General features: G+C 52.5%; 1 protein-coding gene across 1 annotated transcript; it reads left to right on the top strand.

Annotated features, from left to right (window-relative positions):
• Positions 1–3,102: 3,102 nt before the first annotated feature.
• Positions 3,103–20,389, top strand: LOC133262090 (pantothenate kinase 3-like). Its single transcript, XM_061441011.1, has 7 exons — positions 3,103–3,399; positions 13,517–13,869; positions 15,094–15,347; positions 16,158–16,334; positions 16,625–16,748; positions 17,685–17,810; positions 19,379–20,389. Exons 1-7 carry the CDS (start codon positions 3,195–3,197, stop codon positions 19,427–19,429), a joined length of 1,290 nt encoding a protein of 429 aa, XP_061296995.1. The 5' UTR covers positions 3,103–3,194; the 3' UTR covers positions 19,430–20,389.
• The last annotated feature ends 1,661 nt before the right edge of the window (positions 20,390–22,050 follow it).

Raw genomic sequence — 22,050 nt, 5'->3', positions numbered from 1 at the left:
CATTTAAGATAAAAGGTACTTTTGAAGAAAGCTGCTTCTGCCATATACAATTCAAAGGAACTCCATTGGTGGGAGTTGGATCTTTTCCATGGAGCTGCATTTGGATTTCTTGGAGAACTTTTCTCCTGCATATCATAGAATCCCAGACTGGTTTGGGTTGGAAGGGACCTTAAAGCTTGTCCAGTTCCAGCCCCTGCCATGGACAGGGACACCTTCCACTAGAGCAGCTTGCTCCAAGCCCCTGTGTCCAACCTGGCCTTGAACACTGCCAGGGATGGGGCAGCCCCAGCTTCCCTGGGCACCCTGGGCCAGCACCTCAGCACCCTCTCAGTAAAGAACTTGTGCCTAAGGTCTAATCCAAATCTATCCAATCTTCCAAACATCTCATCTCATCTTTCTAATCTTCCTAGTATCCAATCTAAATCATGAAGAAGCATGAGCTGTGTCTTGGTGCATCCTGTCCACCTCAGCACACATCTGCTCATGGTATCTATCCGGTTACATCCAGTGTGATTACCTGCCACTGGTTACATGCTATTAACCCTCAGGTCCACGGCAGGGGATTGGAACTGGATGAGCTTCAAGGTCCCTTCCAACCCAAACCATTCCATGATTCTACGATCCAGATTCTCCCAGGTCTCTGGTTGAATCAGATACCAGGATCCTGCACAGAAAAGGGAGCTGGGCCAACTTTGCTATCCCAGGCTCAGCTCTGGTGTGCAGGAACCATTCCTTGTCTACTGAACAGCTTCAGGCTTGGCCTGACCAGCACAAAAGAGATACCAGCATCACCAAGACCACCTTTGTGCCCAGCTCCAGCTCTCCCCCCTTGCTGCCCTGGAGTTAGCCAGCCTGAGGCACGTGCCTTTTGGGAACACATAGGAAGCTTTCAAGCAGCAGGAGAGAAATGGCCCTTTCCAGCAGCATTACATGTCCTCTGGGTGCTGCCTCCCAAGAGCCTCAGCCCATCCCACTGGCTTTCCTCGCTTCCTGCTTTCCCAGCTTGATTTACAACCCAGGTACATGGAACACGTTCAGGGCTGGTATTGGAAACACCCTGAGCTTCACTCAGTGAGTTCATTCCTTAACAAAATGAAGGCAACATTTGAATGAAGGGTTATTTTTCCTCAGATCAGTTATACTTTATCTCGTATCAGTACCAACCCCATCTATATCCTCCCTGCATGTGCCCAACAGGACATTCAAATGACCCAAACTAAATCTGAGCATTCTTTTTGTCCTGTTTTTGCCACAATTGAGCAAACTCTCACTGGAATTATCCCACTTCTTTGCAATGTCACTCACTTTATATCCCTTTGGTATCGAGTTAATGCCGGAGGATTGCGGTGAGCTGAGATTAATGTGGTGCAGGTGAAGAGCACAAGAGCACTGAGGGTCACTGGGCTGCAGCTCCATGCTTGGCTGTGCTCTGGGTACACTGGACATCAATTAATGTTCCACCTGAGAACATTCCACCTGGGAATCTCCACTGTGTTACAATGGGAGCTGTTGCAGCATCTTACAGTCTGGGAGTCTGTTTTCCTCTTCAGTGTTCTCCTCTTCAAACGTTTCCTGTTTAAGAGCTGGGCTGGGTCAGCCTGGAGAAGAGAAGGCTCCTGAAGGGGAGACCTTAGAGAAGCTCCAGTGCCTAAAGGGGCTGCAGGAAAGCTGGAGAGGGGCTTGGGACAAGGGGGATCACAGAATCCTAAGGGTTGGAAGGGACCTCAAAAGATCATCTAGTCCAACCCCCCTGCAAGAGCAGGGTAACCTAGAGTACATCACACAGGAACTTGTCCAGGCGGGCCTTCAATACCTCCAATGTAGGAGACTCCACAACCCCCCTGGGCAACCCGTTCCAGTGCTCTGTCACTCTCACAGTAAAGAGATTTTTCCTGACGTTCCCATGGAACCTCCTATGCTCCAGTTTACACCCATTGCCCCTTGTCCTATCACTGGACATCACTGAAAAAACCCTAGCTCCATCATCCTGACACTCACCCTTTACATATTTGTAAACATTGATGAGGTCACCCCTCAGTCTCCTCTTCTCCAAGCTAAAGAGTCCCAGCTCCCTCAGCCTCTCCTCATAAGGGAGATGTTCCACTCCCTTAATCATCTTTGTAGCTCTGCGCTGCACTCTTTCAAGCAATTCCCTGTCCTTCTTGAACTGTGGGGCCCAGAACTGGACACAGTTACACTGTGATACAGGAGAGTTGAGGATGTATCCCGGATCCTTAACTCTTTGTCTTTCCTCCTAAACCTCTGATCTTGGTTCCCATCTTCTTGTATCCACTGAACTTCCACGGTCTTTGTAGAACTGGAGTGTTTTCCACTGCCCTCACTGGGAGTTTGGATCCAGCTTGGTCCCTGAAGCCATGTGAAGGGGCACTGCTCTTCCTGATGTCCCTTGACAGCCCCAGCTCTCTCATCACGTCCGGAGCCCTCTTATTTGTCCTCCGATTCCACTTCACCTTGTGTCCATGGCATTGCCATGGCCCGGGGGGCAGCACCCTTTGGGACCGGCGGCTCCAGCCCTGCGCTCCCCGCAGGGAGGCAGTGGGAAGGGACGAGGTGCAGGCAGGGAACACGAGGTCTAGGCCCTGGGAGGGCTGCGGGGCACAGACCCGACATGTTGGGGTCTGGCAGCCCCTAGAGCCACCCCATAATGAGGGGCTGAGGGGTCTCGCTAATTGCATCTGTCCGATTGCATATGCAAATCGTATGCAAAGCAGCCCGCCCCAACCCCGCCAGGCCTGCTGCGGGCCCCCCCGTCTGCGTTGCCATAGTGACTTTGACTGTCAATCAGCCAGTCTGCCTCATCTCATTGGTCAGCTCTTCTGTCAATCTCTTCGCAAAGGACACCCATTGGCCATCTCTGCCGAAATCCCCGCCCCCTGCTCAGCCCGCGCATTCCATTGGGCAGCCGCGCTAGTCACTTTCCGCGGCGGAGCGCAGGAGGAGGGCCTAGAGCACCGCTCTCGTCAAATCCCAGCGCCCCATTGGCTAACCCACCTGTCACTCCGCGCGGCGGAGCGCGCTGATTGGTTACTCCCTCACGGCCTCTCCCGCCCTCGCGGGGCCGGGGGCGCAGGGGGCCGTTAGGCGCAGGCGCGGTGCAGGCGGCGGCTGCGGCGGCTGAGGGGGAGCGCGGCTCGGCGGGGCTGAGCGGCCCATGGGGCCGGGCCGCGCCTCGCATGGAGCCGCTGCGCAACGGCGGCGGTGGCGCGGAGGAGAAGCCGCGGCGGCGAGGGGTGGGGGCGGACGCCGGAGCTCCGAGGCGGAGGAGCAGCGGCGGTGGTGGCGCGGCGGGCGCTGACAGCGCGGCGGGGCCGCAGCCCCGAGAACGGATCGGCTCCGTCAGCCAGCAGCGGCGGGACTCGGCCCGCAAGAACCGCCCGCGTGAGTGCGGCGGGGACGGGGGGGCTGCGGGGCGGGAGGGGACGGGGGGCGGGGCTTAAACGGAGGGGGCGGGGCCTAATGGGAGGGGCGGGGCCAGGAGCGGTGAGGATGGGGAGGGGGTTCCTTGGGGGGGGGGGGGGGGAAGAGATGTGGGGCATTGGGGCAGCACGGTGGGGCAGCGATGTGGGTCTGGTGTGGGTGACAGTGGGGTCATGACATGGCCAGTGTGGGAACAGCGCCGTGGGGACACAGTGGGGCAATGGCATGGGTGGTGTGGGGTCAGCACGGTGGGGACACACTGGGGTAATGGCATGGATCCAGCATGGATGGTGTGGGGTCAGCACAGTGGGGACGCACTGGGGTAATGGCATGGATCCAGCATGGATGGTGTGGGGTCAGCACAGTGGGGACACACTGGGGTAATGGCATGGATCCAGCATGGATGGTGTGGGGTCAGCACAGTGGGGACACACTGGGGTAATGGCATGGGTCCAGCCTGGATGGTGTGGGGTCAGCACGGTGGGGACACACTGGGGTAATGGCATGGGTCCAGCCTGGATGGTGTGGGGTCAGCACGGTGGGGACACACTGGGGTAATGGCATGGATCCAGCATGGATGGTGTGGGGTCAGCACAGTGGGGACTCACTGGGGTAATGGCATGGATCCAGCATGGATGGTGTGGGGTCAGCACAGTGGGGACACACTGGGGTAATGGCATGGATCCAGCATGGATGGTGTGGGGTCAGCACAGTGGGACGCACTGGGGTAATGGCATGGATCCAGCATGGATGGTGTGGGGTCAGCACGGTGGGGACACACTGGGGTAATGGCATGGATCCAGCATGGATGGTGTGGGGTCAGCACAGTGGGGACTCACTGGGGTAATGGCATGGATCCAGCATGGATGGTGTGGGGTCAGCACAGTGGGGACACACTGGGGTAATGGCATGGATCCAGCATGGATGGTGTGGGGTCAGCACAGTGGGACGCACTGGGGTAATGGCATGGATCCAGCATGGATGGTGTGGGGTCAGCACGGTGGGGACACACTGGCGCAATGGCATGGGTCCAGCCTGGATGGTGTGGGGTCAGCAAGGTGGGGACATGATGGGGTGATGACGTGCAGCATAGCTGGTGTGGGGGCAGCGTAGTGTGACAATGGCATGGGCCCAGTATGGCTGGTGTGGGGTCAGCGTTGGGGTGATGATGACGTGGCCAGTGTGGGGTCAGCATGGTGGGGACACAGTGGGGTAATGGCATCAGCCCAGCATGGCTGGTGTGGGTCACGGTGGAGTGATGGCATGGCCGGTGTGAGGACAGCACAGTGGGTTCACAGTGTGTCAGTGGCATGGGTCCAGTACGGATGGTGTGGGGTCAGGATGGGGTGGTGACATGGCTAGTGTGGGGACAGCACACTAGGGACACAGAAGAGCAGTGGCATGGGCCCAGTATGGATGGTGTGGGGTCTGCATGGTGGGGCCACGATGGGGTGATGATATGTACAGCATAGCTGGTGTGGGGATAGCACAGTGGGGCCATGGTGTGACAGTGACATGAGCCCAGCATGGCTGGTGTGGGAACAGTGCAATGAGGATATGATGGGGCGATGATATGTCCAGTGTGGGGACAGCACAGTGGGGCCATGGTGGGATGATGGCATGGGCCCAGCATGGTCAGTGTGGGGACAGCACGGTGGGGTTGTGACATGGGCCCAATGTGGTCAGTGGGGGGACAGCAAGGTGGGGACACAGTGGGGTGATAACATGTCCAGCATGGCTGGTATGGGGACAGCACAGTGGGGACACAGTGGGACAGGGGCTCAGTAGGCTGGCATGGAGATGGGACAAGCTGAGCTTCAGGAACTCTGGGAGACTCAAGGTGAGCTGGTGCCTGGTCTGTGGGGCAGGGCATGGGGCAGGACACGGAGGTTGAGGCTGTGGCAGGTGCTGAGGTGCCTGAGCTGGGACCTTGGATCGGAGCAGGAGGGAAGGTCACTGCTGAGGACACGGCGAGGAGAAGGAGGCAGAAAGACAGACCCAGGGCCAGGGTGTGCAGCCAAAGCCAGGAGGGCAGGGCTGTGCTGCTGGGCTTGGGGCTGGGGGAGAAAAGCAGCAGAGAGCAAAGAGAATGGTGTCAATGTGGGGAGGGGAGAACCCACAAGTTTGGAGGGGCTGTTCACAATGGCAATGCAAGAACCACCCCCTGGACCGCGCTTTGAAATGCTCTGTCAGAAGCTGTCCTGGAGGGAGTTAGGTGCAAAATGGATGGCAGCCTTCATTTTGGCAGCAGCAGGAGCTGCCTTGAGGTGGCTGCTCACTGGCTTCAGCCATGTTGGAGGTGGGACCGAGGGATTCTTTCTTTCCTCGCGCTGGAGTCCTTCCTATCGGAGGCAATTGCTGTACCCTGAGGATGAAACAGCATCAGTGTGGTTCCCTGCTACCTGCACAGCTCTTAAAATGAGGCCAGGCTGGAAATGGGAATCCGAATTGTCCTGCAGCTCGTAGCAAAGCAGTTTGTTGCCTGGAAATGCTGCGATGTTACTGTGGAAATGTAACACATTGAATAGGGTTCTGTCTCTTTTTTTTGTTGCTGGGGAAGAAAAAAGCTTTTCTTTTGCCCTGTCATAGTGTGAAAAATAGGAATTCTCTATGAAGACTTCGGAAGACATTTGCTGAACCGGCTGCTGCTTTTGCAGTTCTAATTCCAGGCAGTGCTAATGCAGTGGCAGAGTGGCTCTGCCTCTCCCTTCCTTCCATTCCCACATCTTGCTGTATTACAGGAGTGATCCTGCGCCAGGAAATGGTTCTAAAGTTACTCTTCAATAACTGAGGCTGTTGCAGGGGTTTTGCTTCCTGAAGAATCCATAGGATGAGAGAGAAATGTGATGGAGGTGTAAGGGCACCAGCAGTGGGGAGCATCCTGCAGCAAAACCAGCTTTGGATGTGAACGTCCACGTTTGGGGCTGCTGTTGTAAGGAATCACCAGTGGGAGCTGTGGGGTTGTAGTTGGAGATAACAGTAGTTAATAGGTTGTAGTCATCCACAGGGAAATGAAGGGGATCTCTGGAATGACAGGGTGGGCTTAGGTGGAACTGGGCAGTAGGTGGTTACAGTGTTTTGCCTCTGTTTCTGGGTGTTCTGTGGAAGATGTAGATGAAAGTTGGCTGTTGGGCTTGGGGTTTGCTGGGGTAACATTAAATGCAGAGCCTGGTTTGGGATGCTTTTAGGAAAACAGGTATTTTGGCAGCTTCCAAGGCAGGATTTGGATCCAGTCTGGAAGGTCAGTGTAGTGCAACTGCGGATTACAGCGTGGCCTGTCTTTTCTGAATGATTCTTATGATAACTGGAAGAGAAAAGTGCTGGAACAGCACATGCGTTAGCAGGGACAACATCTGATGTGTGAGTAAATTACATTTTGAAGTTAAAATGCTTGATCCCATCTTGGGGGACACTCAAGGAAGCCTAAATGAAAGCACACTGCTTAATGGGGGTGCGATCAAACACGTCCTACTCCAGCTCCCACTTCCCCGCTGCTGGCACGTGGCAGACAGGCTGGGTGACCTTGACATTTGTCTTGCCAGCCTGTGCTGGCAGATGCCCTGGCAGATGAGCTCTGCTTCCCCAGGAATGATGGGATTCCTGCAGGCTGTGCTGGAGCTCCTGATCTTTCTCCTTTCCCATCATCTGTACCAGTAACGTGCAGTGAGGGCTGTGTCACTGCAGAGATCAGGGATGTCTGAGCCCAAGGAGGATTTAGTACTGGGGAGGGGTTTTGGACAAGGGATGTAGGGCCAGGCCAAGGGGAATGGCTTGAACCTGCCCGAGGGGAGACTGAGATGAGCTCTTAGGCAGAAGCTCTTCCCTGGGAGGGTGCTGAGGCGCTGGCCCAGGGTGCCCAGAGAAGCTGTGGCTGCCCCATCCCTGGCAGTGTTCAAGGCCAGGTTGGACACAGGGGCTTGGAGCAAGCTGCTCTAGTGGAAGGGGTCCCTGCCTGTGGCAGGGGTTGGAGCTGGATGAGCTTTAAGGAACCTTCCAACACAAACCAGTCTGGGGTTCTATGAACACAATGCTAGACCAGGTTGCTGTTTAATGTAACTGTGGGATCCCACAGGGCTGCTGTGGGCAGGGTGAAGTGCCAGGGCATAAACCAGTGATGACCACATCATGATAAGGCAGGGAGTACTTTTTGTAATGGATCTTCTTTATGATAAGGGAAACAGGTCAGTGTTCCAATTCATCAGCTTCCCCCTTTTCCCCTTCTCCCACTCTTCCAGCAATTCCATGCTGCTTCTCCTTCCTGAAAGCCTGTTTCCCGGCCAGAGAGGTGTTTAGGAGCAGCATCCTGCAAATAGTGTTTAAAACCTCAAAAAGCATTTCCTCATCCATTCACCTTTATTTATGTGTTAGTATCTTCCATCAGGCTCATGCAAAGCCACAATGTACACGTTGCTTTACCCTCTCCATATACACAGTATCCGCAGAGAGCTACAATTAAGATGCCCTTTGGGCAGCTCTTTTGCAGTGCAACATTTTAAGCTTTGCTTTTTCAATACCTCTTTATGCTTTGGAATTGTGGCTTGAAGGTGAATTCCCAGCAGAGCCTATTTTTAGGGATGGGAGGATGTGTGGGCTTAGTGTCACTCTCTATTAAATGCTGCTGAATATTTCTTTCTTCCCCAGCTGTAAATGTTCCATCGTGGTATAACACTATTACATATAATATGGGCTATTTTAGAGGAAGCACAGAGCTGCTGTCATGCACTCAACTAAACTGTCAGTCTTTGCTGCTCCACTGCCTTAATCTTTTTAGCTTCTGATATAATTGGCTCATAACTTCAGGATCAGGCTGAAATAGGGCTTGAGCTGCTGTCATACAAAGAACATCCACCACGAGACCTTTAATTCTGTCACCTCTTTCATCATTCTGCAGTGTTCAGAAGAACTCTGTTGAGTTTTAGTTATGCAGTGTCTAATTTTATAAAGTCATTTCCACAACAGATAAAGGCATTGGATTCTTCTTGCCTCAAGGAGCTCACAGTGTAACCCTAAAGGGGGATTTGGAGGTGAAGGGAGCACACAGCATCCTTGAGCTTCTCTGTGTGCCAGGTATTTGGTATGAGCTGTGAGCCCTTCGCCTTGTTTGCAGCCTGGTCTTCTGCTCCTGTTGTGTATCCATAGGTCTGCCCAGTAGAAGGTGTAAGACAAGAGGGTTGAATGTACATTGTCTGTATGAAAATGTATGTATAGAGCTGCTTTTAAAAGTGCCTGTATTAAGAGAGAAAAAAAACCTGTCAGGCCAAAAGATGAAGAATATTTTTCCTTGAGGGGAAAAAATGGCTTAAGATGCTTTATGACAGCAGTTACAATGTAGTGTGTTGGGGAGGAAATGAAAATAGGGCTCATGGTTGTGAGCCTGAACAGCTGAGTGATGCTGCAGTCTTGCCAGTTCCTTAAGTCACCTTCTTCCTACCCCTGCTGCTTTTTATGGAATCCCAGCCTGGTTTGTGTTGCAAAAAACCTTAAAGCTCCTCCAGTTCCAACCCTTGCCACGGGCAGGGACCCCTTCCACTTAGAGCAGCTTGCTCCAAGCCCCTGTGTCCAACCCGGCCTTGAACACTGCCAGGGATGGGGCAGCCACAGCTTCTCTGGGCACCCTGTGCCAGCGCCTCAGCACCCTCCCAGGGAAGAGCTTCTGCCTAAGAGCTCATCTCAGTCTCCCCTCTGGCAGGTTCAAGCCATTCCCCTTGGCCTGGCCCTCCAGGCCCTTGTCCCAAGCCCCTCTCCAGCTTTCCTGCAGCCCCTTTAGGCACTGGAGCTTCTCTAAGGTCTTGTCCAGGCTGCCCCAGCCCAGCTCTCTCAGCCTGGCTCCACAGCAGAGCTGCTCCCATGAAGCACCTGAACATGCTTTTCACACTGAGCACACTTGGATTTACTTTGTATCTTACACAGTGTTTAAGAGTCAGGTCAGTGGCTGTTACTGTGCTAAGAAATTACTATAGAGTTTCTTTAAGGAAAGAGATTGTAGCAGGTTTTGGATAGAGAGCCCTTCTGGCCATGAGGAGAGGATTTCCTGCCTTTTACATGTCCAAACACCCAGTGAGAGACTAAACACTTCCCGGAAGGTGCTGGGCAGGAGCAGTTCAGAGGTTCATCCAGTGATGCTCTTCCCATCCCAGAGGTTTCTCATCCTCCCCATCCCTCTCTGGCTGGTGAGTGCTTGGAGAGACATGTGAGGCTCTTTTCCTGCATGGAGGGCTCCAGGTGGCAGCAGGGAGGTGGTGAAGAGCAGCAGCATTTGCATTTTCTATCTCGGCCTTTAAATCTGCTGTCTTCTTGCTCTGGTTATTTCAGCAGAACCTTCTAGCAGGGAAAAATCACCCTCTGGCTGCCCAGAGGCTCCTGCATGCTGCCAGTTCTCACACTGCTCTAACGTGTCCTCAGCATAAGGAGGACATGGAGCTGTTGGAGCAAGTCCAGAGGAGGCCATGAGGATGAGCAGGGACTGGAGCAGCTTCTGTATGAAGACGGGCTGGGAACATTGGGACTGTTCAGTCTGGAGAAGAGAAGCTGCGTGGAGACCTCAGAGCAGCTTCCAGTGTCTGAAAGAGGCTACAAGGATGCTGGGGAGGGACTCTTCATCAGGGACTGCAGTGACAGGACAAGGGGTGATGGGTTCAAACTGAAACAGGGAAGTTCAGGGTAGGTATAAGGAAGAAGCTCTTCCCTGTGAGGGTGCTGAGGCACTGGCACAGGGTGCCCAGAGAAGCTGTGGCTGCCCCATCCCTGGCAGTGTTCAAGGCCAGGTTGGACACAGGGGCTTGGAGCAAGCTGCTCCAGTGGAAGGGGTCCCTGCCCGTGGAAGGGGTTGAAGCTGGAGGAGCTTTAAGGTCCTTTCAAGACAAAGCAGGCTGGGATTCTACAATCTTCCACAGCAGCTCTCTTGAGAAAGATGCTTCAGATTTAAAAAGGACAGAGCTCCTCGGGTGCTTATGGCCACACTGTAGATGCTGGGGAAAATCAGTGTTTTAGGAGAGACCTCGCTAGCAGATGGTGTTGGCCTTCATCCAGGAGAGCTTCCTCCTTCCTCTCTTTGAAGGAGGAGGATTTTTCCAGTTCTCAGACACGGAAGAGCTGTCACTGCCCTCCATGTTCATGTTGGATGACTTCCTGTAAGTGAAAACCAGCAGTTCTCCCTGTCACTGAGAGCATTTCCTCCTCCTGTTTGTGTGCTGCACCCATGGCCTACAGGAAGGCCTTTATAGAGGAAGTTCTGTCCCTGCCCCCGAGAATTTGAGTGCTCTGCATAGAAAACTCTTTCCAGTGTAGGGAAGAAGTACCTCATTTTGAGCAGGCCCATTGCTTCCTTGCATTCCTAACCTGTGGCTGGGATGTATATAATGAGAACTGCATAATTAAGAGCCATTTGGTTTAAGTTAATTACATTAATGGGCTCTCTTCAAATTCATCCCTGGTGACTTACTGAAGGTACAGCCGAGCTATTCCCAGACAGGGAATGCCAGACGCTTTTAGTAGCTGGATGTGTGAAGCCAGCTCCTGTCTGAGGTTGTATCCCAGCACAGGGGGTTGGATGCTCTTTTGGGGGACTGAAGATGAGCAAGCCCTGAACCCATCCTGCCTGCAATTCACACCCAGCTCTGCTGCCATCCTTCTTGGGTCCCTGCTGGCCGTGTCTTCTGGTGTGCCCAGCAGTGGGTAACTGGTGGGGTTTAACCCACGCTTGATGTTCTACTGCTTCAGTGGCAGCTGTAACAAAACCTGAATGAAAAGGGAATTTATATATTTGAGAGTTTGAAGGTTTTGAGAGCACTGAGAGTCATAGAATCATGGAATGGTTTGTGTTGGAAGGGACCTTAAAGCTCATCCAGTTCCAACCCCTGCCATGGGCAGGGACCCCTTCCACTAGAGCAGCTTGCTCCAAGCCCCTGTGTCCAACCTGGCCTTGAACACTGCCAGGGATGGGGCAGCCACAGCTTCTCTGGGCACCCTGTGCCAGCGCCTCAGCACCCTCCCAGGGAAGAGCTTCTGCCTAAGAGCTCATCTCAGTCTCCCCTTGGGCAGGTTCAAGCCATTCCCCTTGGCCTGTCCCTACATCCCTTGTCCCAAGCCCCTCTCCAGCTTTCCTGCAGCCCCTTCAGGCACTGGAGCTGCTCTCAGGTCTCCCCTTCAGGAGCCTTCTCTTGTCCAGGCTGCCCCAGCCCAGCTCTCTCAGCCTGGCTCCAGAGCAGAGCTGCTCCAGCCCTTGCAGCATCTCCATGGCCCCCTCTGGCCTCGCTCCAGCAGCTCCACGTCCCTCTTGTGCTGCTGCCCCAGAGCTGGATGCTGTTTGCAATTCTGGAATTCATTTCAGGAGTGCAGAATGACAAACTGCCATGAAAATGTCCTTGAATTGCTCCTGCTTGCTTTCTCCATTGGCCTGCGATTCAGATTCGTCTCTCTCATTCATTGCAAGTTATTTTTGTGCCTGTTCTTGTTTGAAGTAAATGCATCAGAGTTAGAGAGTGATGGGGGTTTAGATGTGCCTCCAAAAATAGTTTGCATCTTCTTTCAACATTTTGTTTGCTAATGGCTGGGGGTGGCCCCTCTGTAAATCTATATAATAATAACCCAGTGGTTTATAAATACCCTGAGTAAGTGCTGGATGGTTCCAGCAGCTCTGGGGAGCTGTGATGCTCTGAAAAGGCAAGTTCCACCTGTGCTCTGCACAGCAACCGAGTTAACCCGCTGAGGAGAGGCTGCATTCACTTCAGACGTGTTCTTACCTGCAGGGTTTGTGCCTATTCAAAGACCATTTGCTTTGGGATCGAGTTCCCCTCCTGCCTCTGAGCTGTTTTCTTTGCTCTTCTGCTTTTTTAAGCGCTGCCTCTGGGTATGTGGGTATTCCTGTCTTACTGCTTGCATGGAAGGGGACAAGGAACATGCTCTTGCAGTTTGGGGGTGGCTGCTGCATCCTTGAGCTTAACCAGAGGGATTCCTGCTTCGAAATGGTGGGAGGGATGAGGACTTCTTTGTGTGGCCCACTGCTGTCTGTAGATAAGCAAACGTATATTGCAGAGCTAACGGTAGCATGTTACCATGCCTGTCTGTCATAGAATCATGGAATGGTTTGGGCTGGAAAGGGCCTTACCCCCGGCCATGGGCAGGGATGCCTCACGCTAGATGGGGTTTCTCCAAGCCCCATCCAGCTTGGCCTATAAGAATTACACTAAATACTGTGATGTAAGAATTGTACTCAAACCTGAGCTCCTTCTTCCCAGAGGAACAATTAGTAACAGGTTTACATTCTAAACATTCCCTTTTTCCTTCTGGAAAACCCCTCAAGGGTTTCATCCCGCTGCCTTAACGTGTGGCTACATTTTCTCATTGCTCTGTCTCTCTCATTAGCTCTGGTCTACCCTTAACTCATTAATACTAATATTAATCTGTTCCACTTTTCATCTCTAATCACAGATTCCATCTGATCAGGGCTTTCTCTTGATCTTTTCCATGCAGCTCTTTATCTCCCACAGCTGTAAATGGTGCTGAGCCTGACCCTGATGCATGCTTTTAACCAGGGGAGGAATTTGCCTAATAAAATAATCCAATTAGACATTTGCTTTTGCCTCCCCGAGGCATCTTAGATGACTTGCCTGCCTCAGTTACGTGCTGTAATGTGAGGTACCACGTACCTCACTTATGGGCTGTAATTCGTTAACGTGTGTAACATCCCTTTGATGTAAAAGTGCTGGTATTATCCTTGGCTCTGCCTCTGGATCAGGACTTTATAAAAGCAATAGCTGGGGATTACATTTACAGCAGTATCTAGTGGGTGTATCTGTGCTGGGTGTATCTTCAGTGCTGGGTGTACTTTGAGCATTGCCTATCGATGCAATTGGCGCTTCCAAACACGAGGTATCTCAGAACAGGAGTTGTCCCCATTGAGAGAGGAGTCTCAGCCAAGGACAGACCAGGCTGGTAATGATTCTCCCTTCATTTCCCAATTTAATAGCTCAAACAGGTTATTGCAGCCCCGAGGGAGCTGCATGGAGTCATTCAGTTTAGAACTCTTTTGCTGATGATTCAGTTTATAACTTGGTTCTTTTTTGTCTCCTCTCTGTAGCGTTCCCATGGTTTGGTTTGGATATCGGAGGCACCTTGGTCAAGCTCGTGTATTTTGAACCAAAGGACATCACAGCTGAAGAAGAAGAAGAAGAAGTGGAAAACCTCAAAAGCATCCGTAAATACCTGACATCAAACGTAGCTTATGGATCCACAGGCATCCGGGATGTGCACTTGGAACTAAAGGACCTTACCCTGTGTGGACGTAAAGGCAATCTGCACTTTATACGCTTTCCTACTCATGACATGCCTGCTTTTATCCAAATGGGAAGCGAAAAGCACTTCTCAAGCCTCCATACTACCTTATGTGCCACGGGAGGTGGAGCGTACAAATTTGAGCAGGACTTTCTCACAGTAGGCATTTTTGGCTTCTATACGGTTAAGGATCTGGGAGTGAAGTCTGGTTTAAAGCTTAAAACTAGAAAGCTTTCTCTGCAGGTGCTCTGAGTCTTAGCTTTGGAAGTGTGTGCTTAACCCAACTGAAACTTGGGGCAGGAAACAGCAGGTGGAGTCGAGTTTGCATCTCCAAATGAGGATCATTTCTACCCTACAAGTGCATGTAACATTCCTCTAAAATTACTCCCTGACTTCCATAGTAATAGCTCTTACAAGCTGTTCCCTCTCTTGTAAAATCATGGAATGGTTTGGGTTGGAAGGGACCTTAAAGCTTAAATCCAGCTCCAACCCCTGCCACAGGCAGGGACCCCTTCCACTAGAGCAGCTTGCTCCAAGCCCCTGTGTCCAACCTGGCCTTGAACGCTGCCAGGGATGGGGCAGCCACAGCTTCTCTGGGCACCCTGTGCCAGCGCCTCAGCACCCTCCCAGGGAAGAGCTTCTGCCTTATCTCCAACGTGAATTATGAATATAATATGATATGCTGATCTCAGTCTTATGGGGTTATTTCCTTACTGCTGTCTTTCACATGCTTAATGTGAGGTTTATTGTTTCTCTGTTCCTGTGGTTTCGTTTCTAACACGCATGTGAGTGAGCTATAGAGGTTCAGTCCGATGTGGTGGTGAACTGACTGAGAGGAGGTTAATAGTTGGGGTTTGATGTCGTCATGTGGCTTCATTGTAAGTTTGACTCTTGTTCAGAGGTGAAAAACTGGTGATAATGCCTCTCTTTAACCAGGGCTTGACAAACTGCACCAAATTCAGAGGCTTTTGTGCAGTGGAGGCAGTGACATGAGGGGAAAGTGATTCATAAATCCCTGTTTTGGTGGTTTTAGGGATGGATTTGGGGGATTATTTTGGTGAAACACTTCTGTCCCTTCTCATTTTTCCTTGTTTTTCATGCTACTGCCTCAGCCTACATCAGGCCCATGGAAGTTGCTGGGATTCTCTCAGTGCCCATCAGTGCATCCAGCTCTTTGTATCCCCTCTCTGCCCCATCTGCACACTTCAGGGGCAGTTTGCAGCCCATGTGCACGGAGAAATATGGAGCCCTGCCGTGATCCAAGCCCCTGCATGGAGATGACTGCATTTAGCTGGCAGTGAAGGCACTTCTCTAGCCCTGAGCATAAACACTTGAGATCCCTGGCTGCATTCCTCAACCTTCTCCTTTCTTTCTCCCTGCCAGATGGGTGACCTTCAGCTTTGCAAACTGGATGAACTCGATTGCCTTATTAAAGGAGTTCTGTACATTGATTCCGTTGGCTTCAATGGACGCTCAGAGTGTTACTATTTTGAAAACCCAACGGATGCTGAGAGATGTCAGAAGCTCCCATTCAACCTGGAGAACCCATATCCTCTCCTGCTGGTGAACATTGGCTCAGGGGTCAGCATTTTGGCTGTGTATTCAAAAGACAACTACAAGCGGGTGACAGGCACCAGGTGAGTGCTGGAAGAGAAGAAATTGAGTTTGATTTTGGGGTTTGGAATGTGTTTGTGCATTGTAAATGACACTTTTAGGGACCATAAAGGTGGTGAGTTGAGTGACCCAGCTCTTGCTTTTACTGCAGTCCCTTATCTCTGGATCAGAGAATCTGGATTCCACGGTTTGGTCTCTGAACTGCAGCCAGTCTCTTTAGAACCTGGTTTTGCCCTGGTGCAGGAATTCAAGTGGTTTATTTGCCATCATAGTTTGGGATTATCACAAATATCCTCACAGTAATCCTGTTGACAACTGTTAGCTTTGATCCTGGCAGTAGAGATTTGCATCCTGGCTTCCAAAATAAGGTATAGTTTGCTGGCAGGGACACCGGCACAGCAGGAATTCCCCAGGCAGTCGCTGGGCTGCTGCACTTGCCCTTCTTGAAGACAGGACGTCGTTTTTCCCCTTAGTTTTGGGTAGCTGTGCCCTGGCACTCCAGGTACATCTCAGGACTGATATTTCACAGAATCCCAGCCTGGTTTGGGTTGGAAGGGAGCTTAAAGCTCCTCCAGCTCCAACCCCTGCCACGGGCAGGGACCCCTTCCACTAGAGCAGCTTGCTCCAAGCCCCTGTGTCCAACCTGGCCTTGAACACTGCCAGGGATGGGGCAGCCACAGCTTCTCTGGGCACCCTGTGCCAGTGCCTCAGCACCCTCCCAGGGAAGAGCTTCTGCCTAAGAGCTCATCTCAGTCTTCAGTGGAATGAGCCATTTCCCTGCTCCGTCTCTTTAGAAGCAAGGTGGGTCACAGTCATTTTGCTTTACCTTGCAGCCTTGGAGGAGGAACCTTTTTTGGTCTCTGCTGCCTTCTGACTGGTTGCTCCACCTTTGAAGAGGCCCTTGAGATGGCATCCCGTGGGGACAGCACCAAAGTGGACAAACTGGTGCGGGACATCTACGGAGGAGACTACGAGCGGTTCGGGTTGCCAGGCTGGGCTGTGGCATCCAGGTAAGGACCGACAGTGTCACCTGCACTGGAGATCTTGCAAGGAAGGGAGCTTAAAACTCACCCAGCTCCAGCCCCCTGCCACGGGCAGGGACGCCTTCCACTGGAGCAGCTTGCTCCAAGCCCCTGTGTCCAACCTGGCCTTGAACACTGCGAGGGATGGGGCATATATATATATATAGGGGACACATATAAATACTTCAAGGTGAATCACTTTGGTTAAATGAGGAGTTCCTGTTTTCTCCTGCAGTTCTGATGCAGATGGACCTTTAACCCCAAACCTGTCTTTCCAGCTTTGGAAACATGATGAGCAAGGAGAAGCGAGACTCTGTCAGCAAAGAGGACCTGGCCAAGGCTACTCTAATAACCATCACGAACAACATCGGCTCCATAGCCCGGATGTGTGCCCTGAATGAGGTACTGGGGGGAACCTGTGTCATTGCTTCCCATCTAAAGCATCCCTGGTGTGGTCCTGTCACATGGAATCTCTTTCCCTGCATTGGCTTCTGCAGATGGCGTGTTCATACTCATCTCTTTGGATGTTTAGGAAGTTGTAATCCACTCTCTTTGAATTCTCCAGTCCTTCCTTTTGTGTGTTTTGAGGCAGATCTTTGTGCTGTGAATGAATCTGTGATCTCCTGAGGGCCTCTGCTTGCTCAGGAGTTTAACATCTTCCCTGGGGTGGTTTGAGGAACAGTAGGTGTGTGATGAATCACGGCTCTTGGGAATGCTGAGGGAAGGAGAGGTGGGACGGAGGGATGTAGAGGCTGGGTATCTTTCCTGTGTTGTTTCCACCAGTTCCTCTCGATTTCCTGGCCAGGCCCCACCACTTCCACAGCCGTTCCTGTATCTTTGTGCTTTCAGCTTCTTTACAGTGCTGCCTTGTTGCATTCATGTCAAGCAGCATTGTACAGGGCTATGAAAGAGCAGAGACATGCTCTCCACTCCATTTGGAGCCTGTTCCGATGGGATGAGCTAACGGGGGGAAGCATCCTCCTGACTCCTGTTGCTGTTACCTTCATTTACTGCAGGCACCAGGCAAGATACTAGCCTTGCTCACAATACATCTGCTGAGTCCTCACTTTCAAGTAGGCAGCTGAGTGCAGAGAGGATGCTGAGTAGTTAGGGGGAGGTGTTAGGAAATGTGGGATGGAAGGAACATCCATAGAAGGCTGCACCCCCAGAGCACGAGCAGCAGGTCAAGAAGGGAATTTTCCCCCTCTCCTCTGCATATGGTGTTTCAAAGGCACTATAAGTGTAACTTTATTCTTACTCTAAGGTGGGGGTTTCATCATGACAAGCAGAAAGTGAGATTTACCCTTAATGTTCCTGCTGTTTCCTTCCTACTTGCAGAACATCAATCGAGTGGTGTTTGTCGGCAACTTCCTTCGGATCAATACCATCTCCATGAGGCTCCTGGCCTATGCTTTGGATTACTGGTCGAAGGGACAGTTGAAAGCACTCTTCTTGGAGCATGAGGTGAAATCACCCTTTACATCTCTCTTGGGGCAAAATGCACATCCTTTACACGCTCTGGGAAGAGCCACGTGGAGTCTGTACGTGTTGATCCACGTTGTGCAGTAGTTCCTACTGCTGTGTTACCGCAGCCTGTACGTGTGCATACACATTGTGCAGTGGGTTCTGAGTGCAGTGCCAGTGCAGGGTCAGAAGAATCACAGGTATTGTTTCAGTAGCTATTTACTACCGATTGCATCTCACTTGTGAACTTTAAGACCATGATGTGTCCCTGCCCATAGCAGGGGGTTGGAACTGAATGATGTCAAGGTCCTTCCCAACCCAAACCATGCTGTGATTCTCTGTGACAGCAGGAGGATTGCGTGCAGCTCTGCGTTCCACTGCAGCAATGATAGTTACAGTCTGTTTTCTAATGCACCCTCTTGTAGCTCTGTGGTGAATTGACCCTGGCTGGACAGCAGAAGCTCCTCAGAATCACTGTCACTGCTCTCCTCAGCTGGATGGGGAGAGGAGAGAGAACATACAACTAAAGGCTCCTGGGTCTAAATAAGGGCAGGGAGAGCTCACTCACCAGTTACCATCATGGGCAAACAGACTGCAACTGGGGAAATGAGTTTGTTCCCAATCAAATCAGAGGAGGGTAACAAGAAATCAACCCAAACCTTAACACTTCCCCCTCCTCCCCTTCTTCCTGGGCTCAACTTCACTCCCCAGTTCTCCACCTCCTCCCCGCAGTGGTGCAGGGGGACAGGGAATGGGGTTGTGGTCAGTTCATCACACCCTGTCTGTGCTGCTCCTTCCTCCTCAGGGGAGGATCCTCGCACTCCTCCTCTGCTCCAGCATGGAGACCCTCCCACAGGACACGGTCTTCCAGGGACGTCTCCAATGGGTGTCCAATGGGCTGCAGTTCTTCATGAACTGCTCCTGCATGGGTCCCTCCCATGGGGTGCAGCCCTTCAGGAACAGCGTGGATCCTCTGCAGGGTCACAAGTCCCTGCCAGCAAACCTGCTCCAGTGTGGGCTCCTCTTTGCATGGGGCCACAGCGTGAGCTTCCCATGGGATCACATCCTCCTTTGGGCTCTGGCATGGGGCTGCAGGCAGGGTCCCAGCATGATGCTTCCCCATGGGCTGCACCACAGGCTGCAAAGGGAATCTCTGCTCTGGTGCCTGGAGCACCTCCTGCCTCCTTCTGCACTGCCCTTGGGCTCTGCAGGGCTGCTCCTCTGCATGTTCTCCTCTCTCCAGCTACAGCTGCACAGGGCATTTTTCCTTCTCAAATCCCTTATCCCGGAGGAGCTGCCACCATAATTGACGGGCTCAGCCTTGGCCAGCAGTGGGTCTGCCTTGGATCCAGCTGCATTGGCTCCATAAGACATTAGTGAAGCTTCTGGCAGCTTCTCACGGAAGCCACCCTTGTATCCCCCTGGTACCAAGCCCAAACCCAACCCAAGTTCTTTCTTTCCACTATCCTTTATAAGCTGTTACAATCACACCCTTTGTGTCACATTGTCCTTGCATCAGGGTCTGCCCACATCTGAGTCTCTCATGGCTTGTCCTCTCTGCTCCTCAGGGTTATTTTGGTGCAGTCGGGGCTCTGCTGGAGCTCCTGGATTCCCCTTGACTCTGCGCAGATTCCTGACATTGGATCTATGAAGTCGGGGCGCTTCCTGGGTCACCCCATTTCATTGGAAGCAAAGGGAAGGACTCTTGTGTTGGTGTCTGTGTGAACCCCATCCTCAGCGACAAGCAGGTTGGTTCAGGAGGAGGACATGCAGCCACACTGCTGAGTGTGGTGGTTGACCTTTAGCACTCACATCACATCCCCCTTTCCATGTAGCCTCTGTGTTTTGTGGGATGGAACAGCAGGAATCCATCAGGATCCCTGTGAGTGAAGCATATGCTGGGTTCATGCTCCCAGAGCTCAGCCTGCAGCATTCTGTGTCCTCCACGTGAAAGGTGTCATGTCCTTGGTACGTTGTGTGTCCAGGGGACAGAGCCCCGCATCCCAAATCCATACGGCTGGAATCTCTGTCCTCTGAACTGTTGGAACGCTGCTGTGCTCTCCACAGGGGCTTCAGTCCTGTTACAACCCTTTCTTACCTGGACACTGGAGACCAAAGGTGAGGCAGGAATCCTGTGTCACAGGTTCATTCCCATTTTACCCTCCAACGCTTCCATACAGACCACAGCGCCCTTTGGGATGTGCTGGAAGGTCTCAACCTCTGACCTGGACGTTGCTAAATCGAACATGAGGTTGAAACAGTGGGGTTTGATGTTGTGTGTTTGCTTGGTTTATATCCTTGCTCTGTTGTACAACTCTGCTGCATAGAACTATACCAAAGAGCTCCTGGTTTTCACTTGGACACTTGGGATCGGCTCGGGAATCTCCCTTTTACCTGTACGGATTGCTGCAGTGTTGTAGCTTCGGGGGGGAATCCTCTCTGCTTCCCATACACATGCTGCACTACTCTGCTCCCTCTGTGCCCGCAGCCTGCAACACGGAGCTGAGTGCAAGATCCCTGAGGATCTCACACCTCGGGATGCGGATCGTACTGAATAAAGGCTCTTGGAACAACTGTGATGCTGAGAGTGGAGAGCAGCTTAAATGAGCAAAGCGGCCTGTGCACGGTCTGTAATCTGTGATCCAACCTTGCTGCCAGGAATTCTTCCCAGGCTTGGGATCATAGAATCATGGAATGGTTTGGAAGGGACCTCAGTATCATCCACTAGAGCAGGTTGCTGCAAGACCCATCCAAGCCAGCCTTGAACACTGCCAGGGATGGGGCAGCCACAGCTTCTCTGGGCACCCTGGGCCAGCGCCTCAGCACCCTCCCAGGGAAGAGCTTCTGCCTAAGAGCTCATCTCAGTCTCCCCTCTGGCAGGTTCAAGCCATTCCCCGTGGCCTGGCCCTACATCCCTTGTCCCAAGCCCCTCTCCAGCTTTCCTGCAGCCCCTTTAGGCACTGGAGCTGCTCTTACCCAGGTTGGATGGGGCTTGGAGCAACCTGCCCTAGTGGAAGGTGCCCCTGCCCATGGCAGGGGCTTGGAACTGGATGAGCTTTACGGCCACTTCTAACCCAAACCTGTTCCTGATTCCATGATGTTGGTGCTCCATCCGGCCATGGCTGGGTCAGACCCTCTGCTGCTTTGTCCCAGCAGCCAGAAGCTTCCCCTACGAGCTCCTCATGGCCTCGACTGTGTGGAGCTTCCAGAAGCAGCCTCAGAGTGGAGCAGGTCGGTCCCGCTGGGCTTCCTTATGGAGAAGGTGCCACAGGACTCCTCCATGTGGAGCTGCCCCAGGCAGCACTAGAGGGCAGCAGCCCCCTGCGCTGGGCAGGGAGAGGAAACGGGACAGACAATGGGAGCTCCAGTGCCTCCACATCAGCCTTGTGCTGGTGGCCACAGCTGAGCACCCAGATGGGGTTTGAAGAGGAGGAAAAGGGTTTTTTTCCACTCATTTTCCAGCTGAAGAAGAGCAGGGGGAGTTGAGATGGGATTTGGAGCTGGGATCGCTGGCATTCCCATAGGATGGAGCCTGGGAGCCTATCTCCAATCCCCTGACTGGTGGGAGGTTGGCATTAGCCAGCCCTCACTGGCCACAGCCAGGCTGTGTCAGGTTGGTCAGAGAAGGAACCTCTTCCTGAGTGGGACAACCTCCAAAACCCCCCTGGGCCAGGGAATTCCAGTGCACGTGGGGCCAGGAACCATTGGGAATTCCTTCATCCAGCTGGGAAACAGACAAAGGGGAACCCCCCTCCCCTTCCCCAAACCAGCCCAGTTTTGAGGCCCTTTCCCTGCAGGAAGTCCCAAGTTGGGTGGCACATCCATTGGTGCCATAGGGCTGAGCACGGAGGGATGTCCATGGGTATCCCATGGGCAGCTCCCCCTGCAAACACACCCCCACTTCCAAAACCTGCTTTTTATTTACATTCCAAATCAACTCCCATGCAAACCATTGGCCTTCTCCAGGGTTTTTTTTTTCCCCCTTCCTTCCCTTCCCAAGAGCGGGAATAGCAAAAATCGCCTCAGTTGGGAGTTGAAAATAGCCTTAAATATACAAAAATAGAGCTTACAAAAAAAACCCCACCAACAAAACCAGAGACAGAAATATTCTGCTGCAGAATCCATAGTGTACAAACACGTCTATGAGGCTCCAACGCTCCATAAACAGGCGGGGGGAATCCCAGGGGATTTAATCCCAGCCCCGTGCCTGGGAATACTGAGATGCCCCCCTCCCCTCCAA

This window comes from Pezoporus flaviventris, unplaced genomic scaffold (genome assembly GCF_033815535.1).
Source record: "Pezoporus flaviventris isolate CSIRO_AGI_PZ_B2104156 unplaced genomic scaffold, CSIRO_AGI_Pfla_v1 ptg000188l, whole genome shotgun sequence".
NCBI classification, from domain to species: Eukaryota; Metazoa; Chordata; class Aves; order Psittaciformes; family Psittacidae; genus Pezoporus; species Pezoporus flaviventris.
Note: the sequence above shows the minus strand (reverse complement) of the source record. Positions and strands in the feature narration are given on the sequence as shown.